Source organism: Thunnus maccoyii, chromosome 19 (assembly GCF_910596095.1).
Source record: "Thunnus maccoyii chromosome 19, fThuMac1.1, whole genome shotgun sequence".
Classification (NCBI taxonomy): Eukaryota; Metazoa; Chordata; class Actinopteri; order Scombriformes; family Scombridae; genus Thunnus; species Thunnus maccoyii.
In genome coordinates, this window is record NC_056551.1 from 7,336,039 (window position 1) to 7,356,508 (window position 20,470).

Consider the following 20,470-nt stretch of genomic DNA (forward strand, 5'->3'; position numbering starts at 1 on the left):
TGAACCCCATCTAATTGTATCTCTCCTCCAGTTTCACTTGTTTACCAAAGGATTGTAATGTGTTGTTGTGCAGCTGCCAGGGCACCGATTTCCTCAAGCAGATTTTCATGGGTTTCATGTAATTTGATTATAAACTTATTTTACATATTTTTGTTTCATTTTTATTGTGGTTGTTGTGATCATTACAGATTTCATGCATTCAGAAAGTTAGAAGACGTTCAAAGCAATGTTAACAGCTGAATAGCAATACCTGTTTATAATCTTGTTAAACGGGTAAAACAGGTGGAGAAAACATCCAATCAGAGGACATTATGATAATGAGGAGAAAGTAAAGGAGGAGCTCACTGTAAAGCAAGAGCACCAGGTAGCACACTGCTGCTTGATCCTTTCTATTCCACGGCCAGACGTTTGGATGGAGTATCTGCACTCAGGTAATAGCAATATAAATAAATTGAATTAATTATTTCTACTAAATTTGTCTACAAGATAAACTATCTTTGAATAGTCGAGAAAAAAAATAATTGTATCTAATTTTACATACAGTATATTATCTATGAAAAGTAAGTGTACTCTCTAATTGTTATAATCAGTCATTTTTACCACTTGGTCTTAATGATTTGATGTTAAACAGGACCACTATGTTCTGCAGTCGTTTGAGGTCAACTCTCTGCCCGCCATGGTTGTCTTTGTTCTTGTTATGCACTGCAAGTCTCTTGAGCACAGGTAAGAATACGAACACATGAGAATGCAAGCACACCTACAGATACAGTGATGTCACCCTGTATTATCCAGTAACTGTATTTCATGAAGTGTGAAATGTGAAATTATCATTGAGACTTTCATGTGTTGTCTCTGTTGAATACTGCTAAGCTGTAGGCCTCTGGTGTAAGCTTCCTCATGTGTTACCATGGCACTCAGTGTCTGTCCAATCAGGCTTTTAGATTATGCCTCCAGATGACTGCTGGTTCCCTAATGCTCTAGGGATTTGAGCTGAAGTGTTTTTTTGTTTATTTTTTAGTGTGGATCTTAAGAGACTGAGTTGTGAATCTCAATATACAATTGAAATCTAGTTATTGATATACTTATTAAGTTATTAATATAGTTTAAGATTATTATTTTAAATTATAATTTATTTTCAAGTGCATTAATATAGATATGTATCATCTGGAATAAGATCACTGGAATAAATACACAAATTGCCTTTCAATTTACAATTGTTATACTTTGATATACTGTACAGTTCCTCTAAAACTAAACACTTGAATCCTTGAATGGGCAGAACTATTTATTGATATTTCCATTTGGCCACATACATCTGAATTCCAACTTTCTTATTATTTGTGCACTTGTATCTACTTTTGAAAAGTAAACAATAGGAAAACAAACTTTAATGGAAAAGGCTTTGTGTGTGTGTGTTTGTGTGTGTATGTCTCTATTGTCCAAACTGAATCAGGCAAATATGTCTTTCATTGAACTCCTACTTCATGGGGTTAGTTTCCCTTGACCTTGTGGAAGAAAAAAAAAGCTGTGTAGATTTATTTTTAGAGTTATATACATAGTCGACTTCGAATTCTACTTATTTTCTTGTGCTGCTTATTAAGCTTTTTTATTGTAAGTACAATATAAAATTAGTCTTAAATAGCTCTTAATGAAAGTCATGTTTTTGTTGCTTTCACACCTCCTTTAAGAAGAGAATTTGAGTCACTATCAAATATACCCCCCATACAACTGTGTGCATGAAAACCAGTATTAAGAAACAGCTAATATGTGTCTGTATTTAATTTTAAGACTTGTCTTAATTTCTGAAGAATTCAATTGGACGCAAGCGGTGCAGGTGACATCCACAGGCCCGCAGACCATCCAGAAGGCCAAGGGGGAGAGTGTGACTTTGGACTGCAGTTACACACTGAGCCCTTTAGACATCGGAGAACTTGACATCGAATGGTCTGTGGTCAGTCCAGACACCACGCAGAAAGATCAAATGGTAAGAAACAGAATTAGAGGGGTGCAAATAATACTATAAATACTATAAATACTATAACAATTGAGTTTTGTCTCCATTTCCCCTGAAATTAGTGCCAAATTACATAGTTCTTTCCAGGAAACTTTTTGGAAATCATTTGTAAGTTACAGACATGCAAAATTAAACAGTTCCACTTCAACATCTCCACCATATCTGAGCTAATTAGGATTCAAAGCACAGTTAGGTCATAATTAAGGTTAGAAACCATAATACAACCTTAGTCTCATGACAGGAGTCATAATGACAGGAACGGCATCTTCAAAATATCTACTCGATTCAGATTTCACACCTCTTTTCAAACTATTAACCTCATGTGATGTGCTTGCGCCTCAACATCAGAATTCATGCCAGGAGACTGGAGTGTGGATGAACTCCTATCACCTTTTTAATTTCACAGGAATTAGTTGTTTATCCCATTTGCCATTTAAATTAAACAAGTCATTAGTGTTGGAGACTTGGAAGGATGTTTTTCTCTCCATCTCTGCCCGTAGGCAGCAGGCATTTTATCACAGTCAATATAAGGATTGAGCAGGTCCAGTATGTGCTGCTCCAGACAAGTGACCAGTCCAGATAATTGGTTTGTGTGCAAATTGAACACTTTAACAGCACCAGCTCTCTATTCTAAATTAATCTAAATATTTATCCACTGCAAACTTAAAGCTGCCTTAATCAATTTTATGCCACTAGAGAGCAAGGGAACTTAAAACAAGCTGATGGACACACAGCCTTTACATATTATCACACTATAAAGTTGTCATGGAAACAGAATCATTATCATCCTGATAAGAGAAAACAGCATTAGCATTCATTTGGGATCATGTGTCTATCAGTCCAGCATTCAGCTTTCTTCCCCTGGTTTAGACCCAACTAACTGAAAAATATCCAGTTCTTTACTGCCAGATGCTCCACTCTGTTCACCAGCTAGTCACTAACGTCTGCTGGTCTGCTGTTTGGTGCTGAGCAGGTAGCGCACAGTGGTTTTATCAGAGCTTGTTTGTGAAAACAGTTTCCTCTTGGTGCTAGAAACAAGGTTGATGAGAATAAGGAGACAGACAGTAAATGTGCTGTAAAACCAAAACAAGAGGGTAAAAGAGGGTAAAAGGTTCCATAGAGCTCCATGATTGGTGGTATTTCTCAGTGGGTTGATCACTGTGAGGAACCCCTTTCACATCACTTTAAGTCATTTGATTCAATTTTAAAGGATTTGGCTAGCAATTTTCTATTTTCTTATTGTCAACAAATCTCATGTGCAGAGCCAAACCAACAATGAACTCATTCTGCTTACAAGTATTGTGTGTGTGTATCCAAAGCCTGATATATCGTATTACTCTTTGCTGTAGAGCTCCATTCTCCAAAACCCATTAAATACACGTCAGTGAGCCATACTGCTGCACTGGGTGACATGTTCCTTCGTCCCTGGAGATAGCGGGTACCGTAGCTTGTTTAGAAAAGGCTTGTTACGTCAGTCTAGGGGGGTTGGATGATGAAGATGGAGACACCCAGAAGTCACACTCAAATATCCCTGCAGGAACAGATCACACACTCTCAAACAAACACAATCACACAAAACACAGGAGAAAAACTACACAGAAATTTGAAAAACAGCCAGGGCCGTAACACCCCCTTCCTAAAAATCAAACACTTCCCCCCTAATGTTTAATCATTAGGAACAGGAAGAAAGACAAGAGAGTACATCAGCCAACACATTTACAGAACCTTTTTTGTGACAGATCTCTAAATTAAAGTCTTGCATGAGCAACAACCACCGCATGAGTGTCTGGTTGGAGTTATGCATTCGGGCCAAAATAACAAACAGGTTGTGATCAGTGAACACAACAAAGGGCAGCAAGCAGCAGGGAGAGGGCTTGTTGTTCAGTGGTGCTGTATTTTACCTGTTGTTTACTGAACTTTTTTAAGTAGCAAACTGGGTGATCAATGCCCTGCTCATCCTCCTGCAGCGACAGGACACCAGCCCCACTAGTACTGGCATCCATCTCAAGCTTAAAGGGATGCACAAAGTCAGGGGCTTCAAGGCCTGGTGTGCTGCAGAGAAAAGCTTTAGCAGACTCAAAAGTGTGGCAGGCAGGTGACCAAGCAACGGTTTTACTGGCACTAGTTAAACTTGTGAGGGGAGCAAAAACATTTTCTGCAGAAGCTATGATAGTAGCCAGCCTATTTTCAAGAAATGGCAGAGCTCACGTCTGGTTTGAGGCATGGGATAACCGAGGATGGCTTGGATTTTTGCAGTGAGCGGGCACACTTAAGTCTGGCCCACTTGTTTTCCCAAATAAGTCACAGTGGCTTTACCAAAATCACATTGGGCCAGATTCAAAATGAAAGATGCTTGTTTTAGTCTTTGGAAAATGACGTAGTGTTTTAATGTGCTAAGAACAGGTGCTTAGTATGCCACAATGTCACTGAGGTAAGCCTCACAGTTTTTTATACCGGCTATGACTATGTGCATTAGGCTTTGGAGAGTAGCACGTGCATTTCTGAGACAAAATGGCATGACTGTATACTGTAAAAAGTGGTTCAGGGAGACAACAGTAGACATCTCTGATGCACAGGGAGTTAAAGGGACTTGCTAATACCCCTTTAAAAGGTCAAGTTTGGTGATTACTTCAGCTGAACGAATCCTGTCCACACAGTCCACCATTCGGGGCGGAGGATAGGAATCAGCTTTTGTGACTCCATTTACTTTTTGGAAATCAGTGCAAAAATGTGGAGTTTTATCAGGTTTGGGCACAAGCAGACATGGAGAACTCCACACGCTGGAGCTGGGGACAGCTAAACCATTTTCCAAAAGATAGGTGACCTCCTGCTGGAGCAAAGCACATTTAGCAGGATTAACATGGTAAAGCATGCTGTTAAATCAGGGGATGTCAACATCGATGTCATGGGAGAGAACAGTTGTGCAGAACGGAGTGTCTGAAAACAGAGGGAGGTTGTTATAGATCAAACAAATCACATCTTCCCAAGCTGAATTATCCAAACGATGTAAATCTTAAATCTTTCAGAATTTCAGAGTTTTTGAGACAATAAGGTGTTGATGCACTGTTGACCTGAGAGGGAGTAACTTGCACAACAGAGGACACAGTAGACAACAAGGAAACTGTGTCAACATCACGAATGACATATGGCTTTAACATATTAATGTGACACATAGGGGACTTTCTCTTATGATTACGGGTACTGACAACACATTTCCACTCAATTTTTTCCCCCTTCATAGGGACCACAAACCTTTACCTGAAGGGAAGAACCAAGGGTTGGAAAGAGAGCCCAAACTTTAACACCGACTTGGAAATTTCTCCTCAGGGACTTTTTGTAAAATTTCTTTTTCATCTTTTTCTGCAATGAAGAAAGGGTGCTGCTCTCTAAAAGAGCTCACATAATTTATGACAATCTGTCTGGGACTAGAAGAGTCAGAATGACCAAACACTAACTCTGCGGGGCTGAAACCTGTGGATTCCTGCACACATTCTCTGGTAGCCCTCATCCCGCTCATTTTCTGACTCAAGACAGTATTTCCTCAACATGGACTTCAAGTGGGCCTTGGGACTGCTGGATTTTTTGTATTTTAGCCATATTGAGGCTATGAGTTTGGCAAAGAGTTTTGATATGAAATTGGAACCTTGGTCTTTCTGAATGGATTTGAGTAACCTAAAAGTGGAGAAGTTCACAAGGCTTTTCACAATGGCTTTGGCCTTGAGCATGCGTAATGGAACAGTTTCAGGGTAACGTGTGGCTGCGCACATAAAGGTCAACAGATACTGGTGTCCTGATTTTGTTCTTGGGAGCGGACAAATACAATCAAATATTATCTGTTCAGAGGGTTCCCCTATCACTGGAATTGGTTGCAATAGAGCAGGAGAAATAACCTGGTTTGGCTTGCCACTGACCTGACAGATATGGCAAGAACGGCATTACTTTGATCACATCAGCTTTTAAAACTGGCTAGAAGAAATAATGCAAGATGTGGCAGTACGTGTTTTTTATTCCTAAATTACCAGGAAAAATTATCATGGGCAAGGCTAAGGACTTGAAGGTGAAATTTCTGAGGCACAACTTGTTGAAATGAATTCCAACCTGGATCTCCAGATGAGTGAGGATACCAATTACACATTTATACATCTTACATCAGTGCTGTAGATATAGGGACTTTCTTTGTCTGAGTTTGGTCAATTCGCTGCCCTTGGATAAACTCAACCCTATCAACCACAAAAGACAGGTTAGCTTCAGCAGGTTACAAATTAGCAGTAACACACTTCCTGTCCTGGTTTTTCAGGACCTTATCTGCAGAGAACAGGAACGAATCAGACAAATCCACTACATCACAGATTTAACACGTTTGTGCGCACATAACAACACAGGTAGGAAAACACAGAGGGTGATCTGACAGCAGTGGGAGCAGAAACACTAGAATCAGTGACGGGCGTTTCAATACAAATACAAGCGGAGAGCACAGAAAAACTGTGTGCAAAGGAGCTCTCAAAACACTCAGTCTTGGGAAAAAGGCAACACACTCAAAATCAGCTCGTGTGTTGTGCAAAATAATGATTGGTACCTGATCTTTTTCCTCCCCTGACAGAGAGACAGAGCCTTGTAAAATGAAAGGCCAGTAACTCTTATCAGAGACTTATCAGAGCTGGAAGTTTCAGGAGTTGGCAAAACAGGAACAGACTGAACAAAACTAACACCTTTTGGGCTTGTTGAACTCCTAATTCCCTCTTTCTTTTGGAAAACAGGACAAGGGACACTGATATGTCCTGTTTCATGGCAGTAAAAACATTCACAGCTTTCAGAGGAAACAGGATTAGCGTGGCGTGAACTTTCAAGTGACAATTTAGAGTTTCTTTCCAAACTGGAAGACTGTGTATTTTCACAGCGCACAGAGGTAAAAACAACTCGATTCGTCAAAACAAATTCATCCCCAAGCACAGCAGCTTTAGACAAATAGTCCACTTTCAGTTCGTTCAAATGGACAACAATTTTCTCTGGCAGATATTTTTTGAACCCTTCTAACAAAATCAATTCACAAAGTTGTGGAAAGTTTAACACTTTGCTTCCTGTGCACCACTTATCAAACAAGATAATTTTCTCTCTTGCACCATAGCTTTGGTTGGCAGCTTTTCACATGAACTAAACTTTTGTCAATAACAATTTGTTGCTCTCCATTGACTTTATATTGAGTGAAGGTGCCTCCTTGTCACCTCTTCACTTGTAAGTGTTTCAGCCCTCGGTTGCATGTTATGGCGCTGATAGTTTCCCCTCTAGTGGTTTTCAGAGTATGACGCATCAAGCTCTGTCTCTATTCCTCAGGAACTAGTTCATAGGCAGGCAAAACTGTAGCTTTCACCACGTCATAATCCAAAGTCTCTTCAATGGACAAACTTGAGCACACTTCCTGGGCTTTCCCCATCAATTTACACTGCAGGACCAAGCTCCACACAACACCTTAAACTTGCAGCAATGCATTCAAAAGCATTAAAGTACGAATCCACCTCACTCTCCCTAAAAGGAGGAATTAAGGCAATATGTCTGCTAACATCAAATTGTTCAGAAGAAGCAATGGGAGGATGCAAGAGGTTGTGTTATGTAGCACAACAAGCTAGCATAAGTGTTACTAAGAACCTCTCTCCTAAGGGTTACTACTGTATCATATCGCTGTTTTCACCCTTTGGAGCCTTTTCTAAACAAGCTATGGTAATCACTGTCATCAGGGACGAAGGAACATATCACCCAGTGCAGCAGTGTGGCTCACTGACCTGTTTTTAATAGTGTTTGGACAACATTAGAGTTTTACAGCAGAAAGGAATACAACATGTCAGACTTTGGATACATACGCAATACTTGTAAGTAGGATGAGTTCATTGTTGGTTCGACTCTGCATATCAGGTTTGTTGACAGTAAGAATAAATATATAAAATCACCAGCCAAATTATTTAATGGGGAAATTTGAATATTGTAGCTTAAATGTGTTAACATCAATTAAAAGTGTTATTCAGTGTCACTTGTTGATTTGTGAAACTTATATTTTGTTTTCCATCAGCTCATGTCTTATTCCAGCGGCACTAAATATGTCCATGGTAACCATGCACTTATAAATGGGATCAGCTTTGCTGCTCCTGACCCCTCCCTGGGTGATGCTTCGCTCTCAATTGCTCTGCTGACACCTGCTCATAGCGCTACCTATCAGTGTAAAGTGAAGAAATCACCTGGAGTGGACATGCGAAAGGTGTCACTGGTGGTAATGGGTAAGATCAGGCATTGGGTTGCATGCTGGGGTTAACACATGTCACCTGGCTTCATTATTTATATCCATCACCATGGAATACTACAACATTGTTTAGCGAGAGAGGCATCTTCACGTGTTTACTTTTAACATTTTGGGATGTGTATTTGACTTGTCACATGCCAGTTTGCATTACAATTTCAATGTACCACAAAGCAAATTTCAAGTTGCCTGCTGTCAGGCACACTGTTATCCCTTAAGACTACAACAACATTACCACAACGATTCCATAGTCTGTGTGGATGTCAGTGAGAACTTAGATAATGGCTTTCTCAGTATCTTCTGTTATGAAAGGCTTTTACCAGTCAGGTTTCATTCTGTCAAAGAACAAAGTCTTTATTTAATGAGATGAAGCTCCCCAAATTCAGTTCAGCTGCACAATTTTCTCTAATACTGAAGCCATTTAAATTGAAATAGAATAATCATTTTTACTCCTTGGAGCAACACATCACAAAAACAACTCATTTTTTTACCATTCCCCTCCATTTACTGTTGTAGAGTCAAAATGTACGTAGTTCAATCAAGAAATCTTAAATCAAGGGTATTTACTAGAGCTTTTAACAGCATGTCACAGTCTTCATCAGTAGATTAACACAGTTTGCTTCATCTGTTGACAAAACAAACAGTAAAGGTGTCCTGAACAGAGATTAAGTGTGGTCACAAAACTGACCATTAGGAACAACTAAACTAACTGAGGGAAGATGACTTTGTATAGATACAGACTGAGAGGTTGATGATGATTGAAAACAAAGGCAGTGTGACATTCACTAAAGACCATTTGTCAGTGTATTCAGTCTTAAAATTTGCCAGAGGGTTAAAGTAATTTACTTGATTCTAGTCCAACTCATTTTGTTATTGTGAGCAGTAACTGTGGAGGAGGAGAGTCTCCACATTGGCAGTTCAATTTATCATGATTTTAAATCTGGATATTATATCAAATAAGCTCTCACAAAGATGTTTCATGTTTGAGCAAATAATCGGCCCAGTTTCAAAAACCTCCTACAGGAACCTTGTGGATGCTAAATCAGAAGAATGGAATACATTGTCATACATTTTTCACCTGATGTTACTCAGATTAACAAAAGATGCAGTACTACATGCCAGTAGTGTACATGTCCTTCTTAAAAACCTGAAAGCACTGCTAAGCCAACAACATTTCATTTTTCAGTTTTGCTTCATAAGTTCCTCTTATATAGGCCAGCTTGGACCATAAACAGTGTCAAGAATTACAAGTAATGCCTAAAACAATTGAGTTATTTTCACAACCAGAGCCTGAATCTGAGAAGAAATAAAAGGAAGAAACAAACCACTAAATAACAAGCATCACATTTTCACAGTAATCATACATTTCCCATTAAATCTGATCTATGAAAACTCTGTTATCCTGTGAAGGAAATTATGTGGACACATATGATTACTTGTTTAATTTACATAATAATGTAGATTTTACCTTCATATTATATATTTTTGTTTTAAAATTACTGGAACACTCTAATCTGACCAACTATGTCCATAAATAACATCCTCAGACCAGTGCCCCTGCATCTAGCTCAGCCTGGGTTATTCCACCATTATGTACAAGCAACATTCAGATGTCCAGTGTTGGAAGTCTAGACTTCAGGAGCTTGTTTAATAATTCATTAAATTGCTTAAACAGATTTTTAATCAATGGATGCCTTTGTTTTGCATCGTCTATGGAGAAACTTTAACTAACCTAAAGTATCTCTCAGGTCTTTATACTCTCATACTGACTCATAACACCCATCTTGGTATAAAAGCTGTATCAGATGAAATCGCTTCTCCCTTGATGGAAACTAGTAGCTTGTTAGATAATATCAGTAGTAAAGCCTCGCATATCAATAGAAAGCCTTGGGCTGTTTTCATTCTGACAGCAACACAGTCAGTCCTGAGAGTCAACAAGTCATTTCATAGATCAGGTTCTCTGTAAGATCCAGAGGTGGATAAGGGCTTTAGAAAACAGATGAAGCAATGAATGCACTGATTTCTTTGTATCCCTTTTTTATCGTGTGAATTGAGAAGAATACATTTAAATGTGTGAAATGTTGTGATTGAAACGAGCCTCAGGTCTTTTCTCTACGAGTATCGTGTAATTCAATAGATCTCTTCTTAAGTGCCCCCAATTTGCCCTCTTTCACCTTTTGAAAACAAGGAAGTATTTGTTTGTTTCAACCTTTTCATGTAGATACATGTAGATTTAGATGTTAAAATATATGTTTATAATGTGTAGTGAAAGCATGACTTTTTTCTAACTCATAAAAGATATTTTTTATGTCTCATAGGATTCCTTTTGATAATAAAATGCATCAAATCGTTGCTATGACCCCATCAATATGGTGTGAATCTGTGTCATTAAAGCCTGAATCAAAGTGGGTCTCCCCATTTCATCCCACGGCTATGACGCCATACCGTTTTTCTAGAAATAGAATGGAAGTGGCAGCGGGAAATTATCATTTGTCTGTATGATTTCAGCGAAGCCGTCTGTGCCTAAGTGCTGGGTGGAGGGAGGGGAGCTGGTCGGCGAGGCTCTGTCTCTGCACTGCAAGTCTGCAAAAGGCTCCACTCCCTTAAAATACATGTGGAGGAGAGAAAGTGCAGGCCCCATCCCTGCTGCAGCCACACAGAGTAAGTCTGACCTCTGCTGACGTCACGATGCTACTACAGATCAAAGAGAGAGAGTGTGTGTGTGTGTGTGTGTGTGTGTGTGTGTGTGTGTGTGTGTGTGTGTGTGTGTGTGTGTGTGTGTGTATTGGGATGGTGGGCTGGTGGATGAGAATGGGTGGTACTGTAGTATGTATTTGCTGTGTGAGCAAAACTCAGTGAACACCCTTTTATTTTTGAATGTACAGAATGTACTTGTTGTTTTTTTATTTTTATTTCATGAGAACAAGGAATTTATTCTCATTATTTAAATAATATGAAACCAATTAAAATTTGGAAGAACATACAATTTGCAGCACCTTGTGTGTTTCTTTTCTACTTAGGGAACTCTCGTGTCTTTTCATTCATTATAACATGGAGCATTTTCAGAGTTGTTCTCCAAATTGTTAATGTAAGCTGCATTGATTAGTGTCCTCTTGCAGCAGGAAACACAACAGGTTCGGGCTGCATGCAGACATAATGATTGATCTGTTTTTAAAAACATATCTTGATATTTTCAGTGAAAATGTGTCAGCCTAAAGTAGGTGTCAGTTGAGTTATTCTACCACCTAGCATCCCTATCTGATGTCTTCATTTTACCTCCCTTAATGCACAGACTGCACTGCATGTGTTAATCTGTGTGTGTGTGTGTGTGTGTGTGTGTGTGTTCTCTCAGATGCAGCGACTGGGGAGCTGAAAATCAGCAACCACTCGCAGAGCTTTGCAGGAATCTACCTTTGTGAGGTGAACAATGCTGTTGGAACCGAGCACTGCAGGATCAACCTGAAAGCGAACAAACGTAAGGGAATACACCCTCACACAGAATGCCTCTGTTCACAAACATCTCACATGACGCACACATGCAATCATGAAAAGACCCAGATCTCATCCTCTTAAGTCTCCTCCCTTTACTGTTGTGCCAAGATTTCCTCATTGCTCCACTTCTCTCGCACAGGGCAGTCAGTGGCAAGAAATCACTTTACTCACAAAGAACAAAACATTTCTAGCCGTCCCTGACTTCCTGTCGCTGACTCTGACACTATTCCACTTCTCACACAAACAACACTCATGAGTAATCCTGAAATTATTCTGCTGCCTTGTTTTTCAACAGTAATAGGAACACGTCTAAATTCCTCATTTGGATCCTTAATAACTTTAAATAAATGGACTGATTAAAACCATCAGATCACATTTATGTAGTTGGCATAGTGTAAAAATGTAAAGAGAACCATGACTGTACTTTAAAGGAAATGCAGACATTCCCTTAAATGAGAAAGTTCCATGTAAGACCTTTGAACAAGGCAGAAACCAGGAGGAGTACCAAAGCTGTCTCACAGGGAATGAATCAGCTGACTGTGACAGCACCAGTAGGGAGTACATTCATACCATTATGGAATAAATCATCTCTTGGTTTAGACTCAGACAAGCACTCTGAATTGTATGGATCCATAAAATGAGTTTGTCTTGGTGTGACTCATGATCTGTGGAGCAGACCCCAGTCTTACATCAAGTTGAGTTCATAGCTTCCAGTCTCGGTGCTCAGATGTTTGGCTTGAGGAAGAAAATCAGTCATGTTCAGTTCAAGTGTCGGGTGCTATCCTAAACCGTCTGGCTTCACGAAGATAGACTTTGACTATGGCTTAGATCAAATAGTCAGACTTCAGTTTAAATTCATAATATCTACAAAGCTGTCTAGTTCTTGACTATCTTAAGGAAGACTAATTTGCCATGTATTCTGGGTAAATTAAGATTTTTTTTCAAGCTGAAAACATGGTCGACTGACACAATTACAAGACTTTTAACTGGTAAAATTCAGCAAAGAGCGTAACAATACAAAAACATCTCATAGCATAAAATCTCATTTCAATCAGAGCTGTAGCAGAGCTGAGATGCTGTGGCCTCTAAATGTAGCAGGCCTCAGTACTTCTACTAACTGTCACTCAGAGACGGAGAGCTCAGTGTCTTCACTGTTGTGGATTTTCAAGGGTTACTGCAGACTCTGAAACTCTTTCCCTCGTTATTGCTTTTTCCAGAGTATGGCTAACAAACCAGAGATTCTAAACAATGTTTTCCTCTTTTTTCCTTCTTTTCTTTTTTTTTAGTAATGTGGTGCCACTGATTGTTACCATGGAAACATGGCTCTTAGTTCTGAGTTTGTCTACAATATCTTTGTGAAACCGCCCCCTGAGGTTTTAAACCTGAGGCTCAGGAGCCTCCCAAAAGGGTTAGCAAGATGATTTACGAGATATTATAGAACAAAAAGATATTTTTCTTTCAAAATATTGGATAATTAGACGGCTATAGGCCCTTTGGTTTTCAAGTAAACTGAAGGGTTAAATCCTTTTTCATGGGTTCAGACATTTCTCATTATACATCTTAGGCAGAAAAACAAAACAAAAAAAATCTATAAAACTCATCGAATTGTTGAAACTGCACTGTGATGAATCTTAATTACACAGCTGTTGTTCTTATTCCATGAAAAGTTGACATTTTGGAGATATATGATTTTCAATGGGCAACGATGATGCAACCTTTAATGAGGTGTTGTGTCATTTCACTTTTAAGGGTCACAAACCAAAAAAGGTCATAAACCACAACCCCAGACAATAAGAATGATGCAGTATCATTAATGGATTCTTTACACTTTGTTCTTTTCTGCCGCAGAGCTTCTGACAGAATAATTCCTTGTTATTCATACTGATTTTCCAGCTCCAAACAGAGCGGCGGTGATAGTTGGCACCACTGTGGGTTCCCTGCTCCTCATCTTCATCCTGCTGGTCTTCATCGGGGTTATTTACTGGAAGTTGAGCAACAGACGTCGCTATGAGAAGGAGTTCTCCAATGAAATCAGGTACTGTACTGCAGCCCTGAGAGACAGCAGGGCAGACTTAAAGGCAGTGGCAGCTTCAATGAGCTGCTGCAGGGAGGGAAATAAAACCACATATAATGTCTGTGAAGTTTCTCCAGCCCTCATTTATCACCAAAATGTCCCCTGAGTACAAAACTTCTGCCTCTGTTAGTGTTTACATCAGCTTTACACTTCATTATATGCATTTAGACAAAACACATATTCTGTACATTTGTACAGACTTTTACAGCTGCACATTTTACTGATAATAAAAGCATTTATTCATATGACAATTTCCAAACAGGTACGAGTCAGAAACTTTGCTTTTGGATCCACAATGCACAACATTAAAAAAAAAAAAAAAGAAACAGACAAGTGAGAACAGACATCAAAAACATGACGACAAAAAAACCAAACTTCAAAAGACAATGAAGCAATTGTTAAATGTGTATTACAACATATAAAACAACACACATCAAAGCTATTCAGATAAGAATAGAAACAAAGTACCAGACTTTAATTAAAATCAGGAAAAAAATATGTAAATACAACATAAATACAGACTATATATTTTTTTTTAGGCTCATCAAACATTATGAATTTAATTTCTCCATGTGTATGTATACATACATAAACACCAGTGCAGGAACAAACAAATCAGGATATACCTGATCTTCTTCAGGTAAATCGATGCGAATATAACGGCTGACGTTATAAATAACCTCAGTCCTGCTGTCTGCTTCGTCTGAAAGGCTGCGAGTAGGATTCATTAAAAGTTACCAACTCTTTCTTCTACTTGATCTTTTCCCTCTTTCTTTAGAGCTAGATATATGAGAGGCTCTCTAGTGTCAACAAACACTCTTGGGTGTTCTAGTCTTAGAGTCGCAACATTAATATACAGTTTGATTAAATCTTAGAGCCACACCAGAAAGTGACTACTCATTTCAAAAATTCCTCTATAACATTAGTACCTTCATTGCTACAAATACTAAATATCCAGTCATTTTAATTCTATATTCAATTTTCAGTACATACCAGTGCCACCTCTCTGTATATCTGCATCACCATGCTCCACTTATATACGTCTTTAAACTCTCTTTTCTTCAGCGTACAGTACATACATACAGTATATACAGTATGTTGTATAAGAATGTGAGAGTTCTGTGTTAGATGCTAAACTTTACCAATACCTTCATGATACATGGTGAAAATGGTTGGAAATTTTACCCAAATCCAATAACATAAAAAAGGAGTGATGAGCTGAGGAGACACTCATGTGGGGTCCTTCACTATCTCTTTACTTCAAAGTTATGGGTACGTAATAAAAACCCTATATTGAAACTTCCCTCCTAGCTGAGCACACATAATTACATTCTTATAATATTATTGTTATTGCCTTTGCACAAATGTAAATAAAGCATCTCTGTGTGACATTCAGCTCCTTTTATAACAAGCCCTAAGTTTAGAATTCCTCTGAGTTCAAACCATAGAAAGAAAATGACAGCACATGAATATCTGATAATATTGTTGTGGAAATATGCATTGACATAGTGAACAAGACTCAAAAAGCCAAGTTATTATTATAGTATAAACACTCTCAGGGTAGAAATGAATCATATATTAGAACAAATAGTCAGTTTTGGTGTTCAAACTCTGCCCTTCACAGACACTACTGCACAAGTTCAAAACAACAGTTCAAATGATCCCACTCTGAATCCTGGCATGCACAAATCTGAGCAAATATCAAAGCTTTAGCCGCAGAGAAAATGTTTAAATCCCCAAATAGTAGAGGCTAAACACAACTGTTCTGTTACCACACATACAGTGTGTTTATATTGCAGGAGGAAGATCTAGCACAGTTACATAAATGACAATTTGTCTTTTCACTTGTGTGATTCGTTTTTTTTTCCTCTCTAGCGCGATTTATTTTAATATTCATTTGAACTGAACAGGACAGTTTGCCCTCTGCCATGTGAATATATATGTAGGCTTTTATGAAAAGAAACCGTTTAATGAATGCATTTCAATCTCACTCAAGGCCACCTGCTAATGTGACATACCTCTCAGAATATAATCATGGAGATCAATAGATTCCATATCTAAATATACATATATATGAAGTGGCTTAAAGGAAGGGTCAGTCAATGTCATCAAAACCATCATATTCAGTAAAACTCAACTATTCTTTATGGCACAACAAAGTAAAGCAGCCTTCAAATACAGAGGCAAGTCAGAGTGCTTTATGTAAAGGAGGGAGATGCATTAACATTTAAAAACACATACAAAGAGAAAAATAGTCCAATAACACCAGGAAAAGAATACAATTTCAATGCTGTAATAAATTGCTTGTCAGGGTTCAAGTTCTAAAGGTCAGGGTTAACACTGGACACACTGCAGATCTCTTATAAACAGTTAGTCAGCATCGTGTTCTGTTTGTTGGCAAACAATGATTACAGAAGTGTTTGCCCTTGAAAGATAGAACCACATAACTACAACTCAGTGTGGTACATAATATTCATAACAACAGATGGTGTCAAACACCACCCTCACAGGGTTGGGGAAACTCACACCCACTTATCTATCTTTAGTTTTTATAGTTATGACATCAAGCTGAGCAATACTGGTAAATAAATATGTAACAGTGGTAGGTTAATGAGACATGCCATGAATAATATCAAGTAGCAACTTCTATGTTTTTGTAAGAATATTCTTATGATTTTGTAAATGTTTTACATTGTATTTGGAACAAAACTCTACATCCGATTTTCACATTTTCACTCATTTTTGAGCTGATATTACTTGAGGCTCCTCTCCTGCTTTGGAACAGTGCAAACTAGTTGACAAGGGCAGCGTAGGACAGTGTGCCTGAAACAAAAGGACCTGCTTTAGGCTCTTTTTACTCGATTAGCAGATGATGTGAATCGGTGAGCAGGATGCAGAATGCTGAGCTGCTCCAGGGGCGATGTTCTGCAGCTGACCTCCCATCCTGACATCTCTGTGAGAGGATTTTGTCCTTTTGTTAATGAACAGAGTCTCCTCAAAAATTCTTGAGTTGTGACTCAAATAAAGTTGAAAACAGCCAACACATTTTTCAAAGTAGACATTGAAATGGGAGCAGTGGGAGGACAGTGTTGTGTACAGGAGACAGAGAAGCACTCCAAGTCACAATTGTGACACAACCTTCTCCGTATTTGTGACGTACAGGGTTTCAACTCTATTCACATGAACATGGCATTGTAAAGAAAAGCTCACAGGAAAGAGATGACAAAGCAGCAATCATCTGAGCCATGACCCATGACAACAATACTTCCTCTCACATCTTTCATTTAAAAGACTGTTAGACTGTGTTTACTCTGCAAGGTAAAGAGTAAACACTGCAGCTTGATGGGGGGGGGGGGGGGGGGAATATTCAGAGATGAGTCATGCAGAGTATCAAATTAGTTCAAGTACTGTATCCTCTGCATCTTAAAAAATATTTAAACACAGTTAGAAAAATAAGACTCCAACTCTGCATCAACACTGAAACACTGCAAATATGAACACTAAATGTCAATGTCAACCGTCAATGAAGTGTTTTTGATGTCCGTCACTTATCCATCTCACAGAAAAGATACATTTCCATTTATTCAAATATAACAATCACACCAACTCTGATCACCAGCTGTGCTGCTTACTGAACAGCTGGTGGGGACAGTGACGTGGTAACAGATGTTGAAGTTGGTGTAGATTTGATGTCGATGAGTGAATTTGGAGTTAAGAGGGCCGTAGCTTATGTAAAACCTGCAAAGACTGTTTGCCTTTTTTTAACCACTCAGGCGCAGTGGAAACAAGCAGATATTTGCATTCATGTGGAGTCGTATCTAACATGTACTTACTTTCAGCTCTGATTTGGTCTCCACCAACTCCTGAGGGAGATATGTGGCTCTTTAGCTGCTACTAGTTCATCGGCTAATAGCTGCTGTGAGACTGAACCAAAACAGTAAAGTTGCAGGACGTAAAACTAAAATAATGAGCTGAAAGACACTACAAAGCTTCATAGAGCTGAGGGGGAACTGTCAGGTGATAATGGCTGTAGGTCACTATGAGCTACAACTTCCACATTAGTAATTTGATCCATTGCCAATATGAAATATTCATTTAAGCAGTTCTAAAGAAATAATAATGAAAGCACAAACCAAAGGGATAGTGGATAGATTTTACAATCATTCCAGAAGCAGAGTGGGAAATGTTTCACACATACTGTAGTTATTTTCAAAACCTTTCTTTGTGATAACAAACTACCAAGATGCAAATTAATCAACAATTAAATTCACTATGAAGCCAATGAAAAGACTTGCAGTTCACTTTGTGTGTTAATTGTTTTCAGAAGAAACTTATGTGAAAAAAGACAGAGATAACTTCACTGGCAGAACAAAATAACTGAGAAAATGCCCTAAAATTAGATTCTTAATTGGCATTTAATTTGATATATTGTTTTTGGTGTGTACAGAGGCTGGTTCACACTAGTTCTGTCTGGTTCTATTGCAACACACACACACACACACACACAAGAAGAATCATGGCCCCAGAGATTTCAGACATCATTTCCCATTTCAGCTTAACAAAAGCAAATTTATTCCCTTTACCAGCAAAAATCTGAGTTCTTGGCCTCCACAGGAGCACAGAATGCCAAAGTTGATAAAGTGTGCAGCTGTTTTCTTTGACAGATGAGCAGATCCCAGCTGGTACAGCAAAGTTACATAAATGAAGAATGCAAAGTAGCGTCTAAGCTTGCATGTTGGCAGCGGTGTTGACGAGGGAAGATTGTACTGTATGCTTCTTGTCGGTGTTTGCTGGTTGAAAGCAGCACCAGAGTGAATTTTATCTGTCAGTAGAGTAGAAGCAGTGAAAGAAGGGTCTCAGTGAGAGTAGGCCCTCTGGGGAAGAACCTCAAAATAGGCAAAGACAACAAAGATTTATGCTCTTCACCTACACGGCAGCATTATTTCACTTTACGTAAATACTCTATATCAACTGTGGTAAATATGGATACAAGCTCACAAAAGGCAACCAAAACAACTGTAACTTCAGCACACTCAGTGATAACAGAAGCACACATCTTCAGTTATCTATCAGAAATAACAGCAGCTTCATTTATCTGTAAGTTATTCAAAAGAAAATTAATCAAGAAACATGCCAAACATTTGCATTCTCCAACTTCTCAAATGTAATAATTTCATGTCTTTCTCTGTTTCATATCATTGTAAATCGAGTATCTTTGAACAGTTTTCAAAGACATCACCTTGGGAAATTGTGATTGACTTTGTTCACTATTTAGTGACATTTTACAGACTAAACAATAATAATTAGTGAGAACTGAGCCAGTTTGGATAAAATGTCTATTACAGTCAATACAGATGTACTCTAAAGCACCATAAATAAGTTTTACATTTCATCATACTGTAAAAGCTCAGTCTATAAACTCAGCTGCTTCAGTTGCCGTTTAAGCCGTTGTACCCTGGAATGAATCAAGTGCCTCCTGTCTGAACTCAAATAACTGAACTTCAATAATTGTCAGGGCAGTAAAATCCTCTGACTGTTGTTTTTCTCTTTCTCTGTTCTGCTCTGACATCAAACAGGGAGGATGTTCCGCCTCCTGAGAGCCGCCCTGTCAGTCGTCGTACGAGCCGGAGTGCCAGTCAGCACCCACAGGTGACTTACTGTCAGGTGGTTGGGGCGGAGGTGGGCTGTTTGGATGACGGACGCATACACACTCCCTCCACTAACAGCCATGGACACACACCGGTTAAATACACACCAGTGGAATATGACAGCAACTACGGATACGCAGTGTGACAATCAGCCACAGAGCTGACCTGAGAGGCATTTAGCTCTCACTGTAATGTTTGAATAGAAGCTTAAAGACAGCCTGGACACTTGAAACAGTAAATATAGAACAGCGAGAGTCTTGCATGGTTTAATTAACTGAATTCAAAGCTGTGCAGTGTGACGGTTTTATAACACTGTTCAACTTAATTAGGTTAGTCACATAAGAAGTTTTCTTCTTTTATAATTAGATAATGTAGGCCATATCATCGTTCATTCAACAAGCAGGTTAATGTCACTTTCAGTAAAGAAGTTATATACATACATACATACATACATACATGCATATATATATATATATATATATATATATATATATATATATATATATATATATACACACACACACACACACACACACACACATATATATATACATATACATTATATATACATATATATATATATATATATATACACACACACACACATATATATACATTATATATATATATGTATGTATATATATATATATATATATATGTATATATGTACACACACACATATAAAGAAAACATTATGACAGTAAGACTTTATTCTAGAAGTTCTTATTCTCATCTTTACCTACACACTGAAATTAACTGTTTTCTGGATTTTGGGAGGGGTTTTTTTTATTTGTAATGAAACATTCAAAAGTCAAAATTCAAAATGATTCAAGCTCAATTTAAACCAAAAGAGAAATATTTATTTCATGATAGACCTCATTTGGAAATACTCAACCATTCAAAAAAAGTGTACACGATTAAGTACATATTTTTTCGAGGATGTACTGACAGGAGTT

The 20,470-nt window shown here is 38.3% G+C and overlaps 1 protein-coding gene across 1 annotated transcript; it reads left to right on the forward strand.

Annotated features, from left to right (window-relative positions):
* Window positions 1-638: 638 nt before the first annotated feature.
* On the forward strand, window positions 639-19,659 carry vsig8a (V-set and immunoglobulin domain containing 8a). Its single transcript, XM_042396046.1, has 7 exons — window positions 639-723; window positions 1,809-1,984; window positions 8,076-8,280; window positions 10,809-10,961; window positions 11,653-11,775; window positions 13,686-13,827; window positions 19,443-19,659. Exons 1-7 carry the CDS (start codon window positions 639-641, stop codon window positions 19,657-19,659), a joined length of 1,101 nt encoding a protein of 366 aa, XP_042251980.1.
* Window positions 19,660-20,470: the final 811 nt, after the last annotated feature.

Bases quoted from the DNA above. Each gene is read 5' to 3' on its own strand.
- vsig8a (XM_042396046.1), top strand. From the start codon at position 639: ATGTTCTGCAGTCGTTTGAGGTCAACTCTCTGCCCGCCATGGTTGTCT. The intron at 10,962-11,652 runs GTAAGTCTGACC...GTGTTCTCTCAG, and splicing joins CCCTGCTGCAGCCACACAGA to ATGCAGCGACTGGGGAGCTG. The intron at 11,776-13,685 runs GTAAGGGAATAC...CTGATTTTCCAG, and splicing joins CAACCTGAAAGCGAACAAAC to CTCCAAACAGAGCGGCGGTG.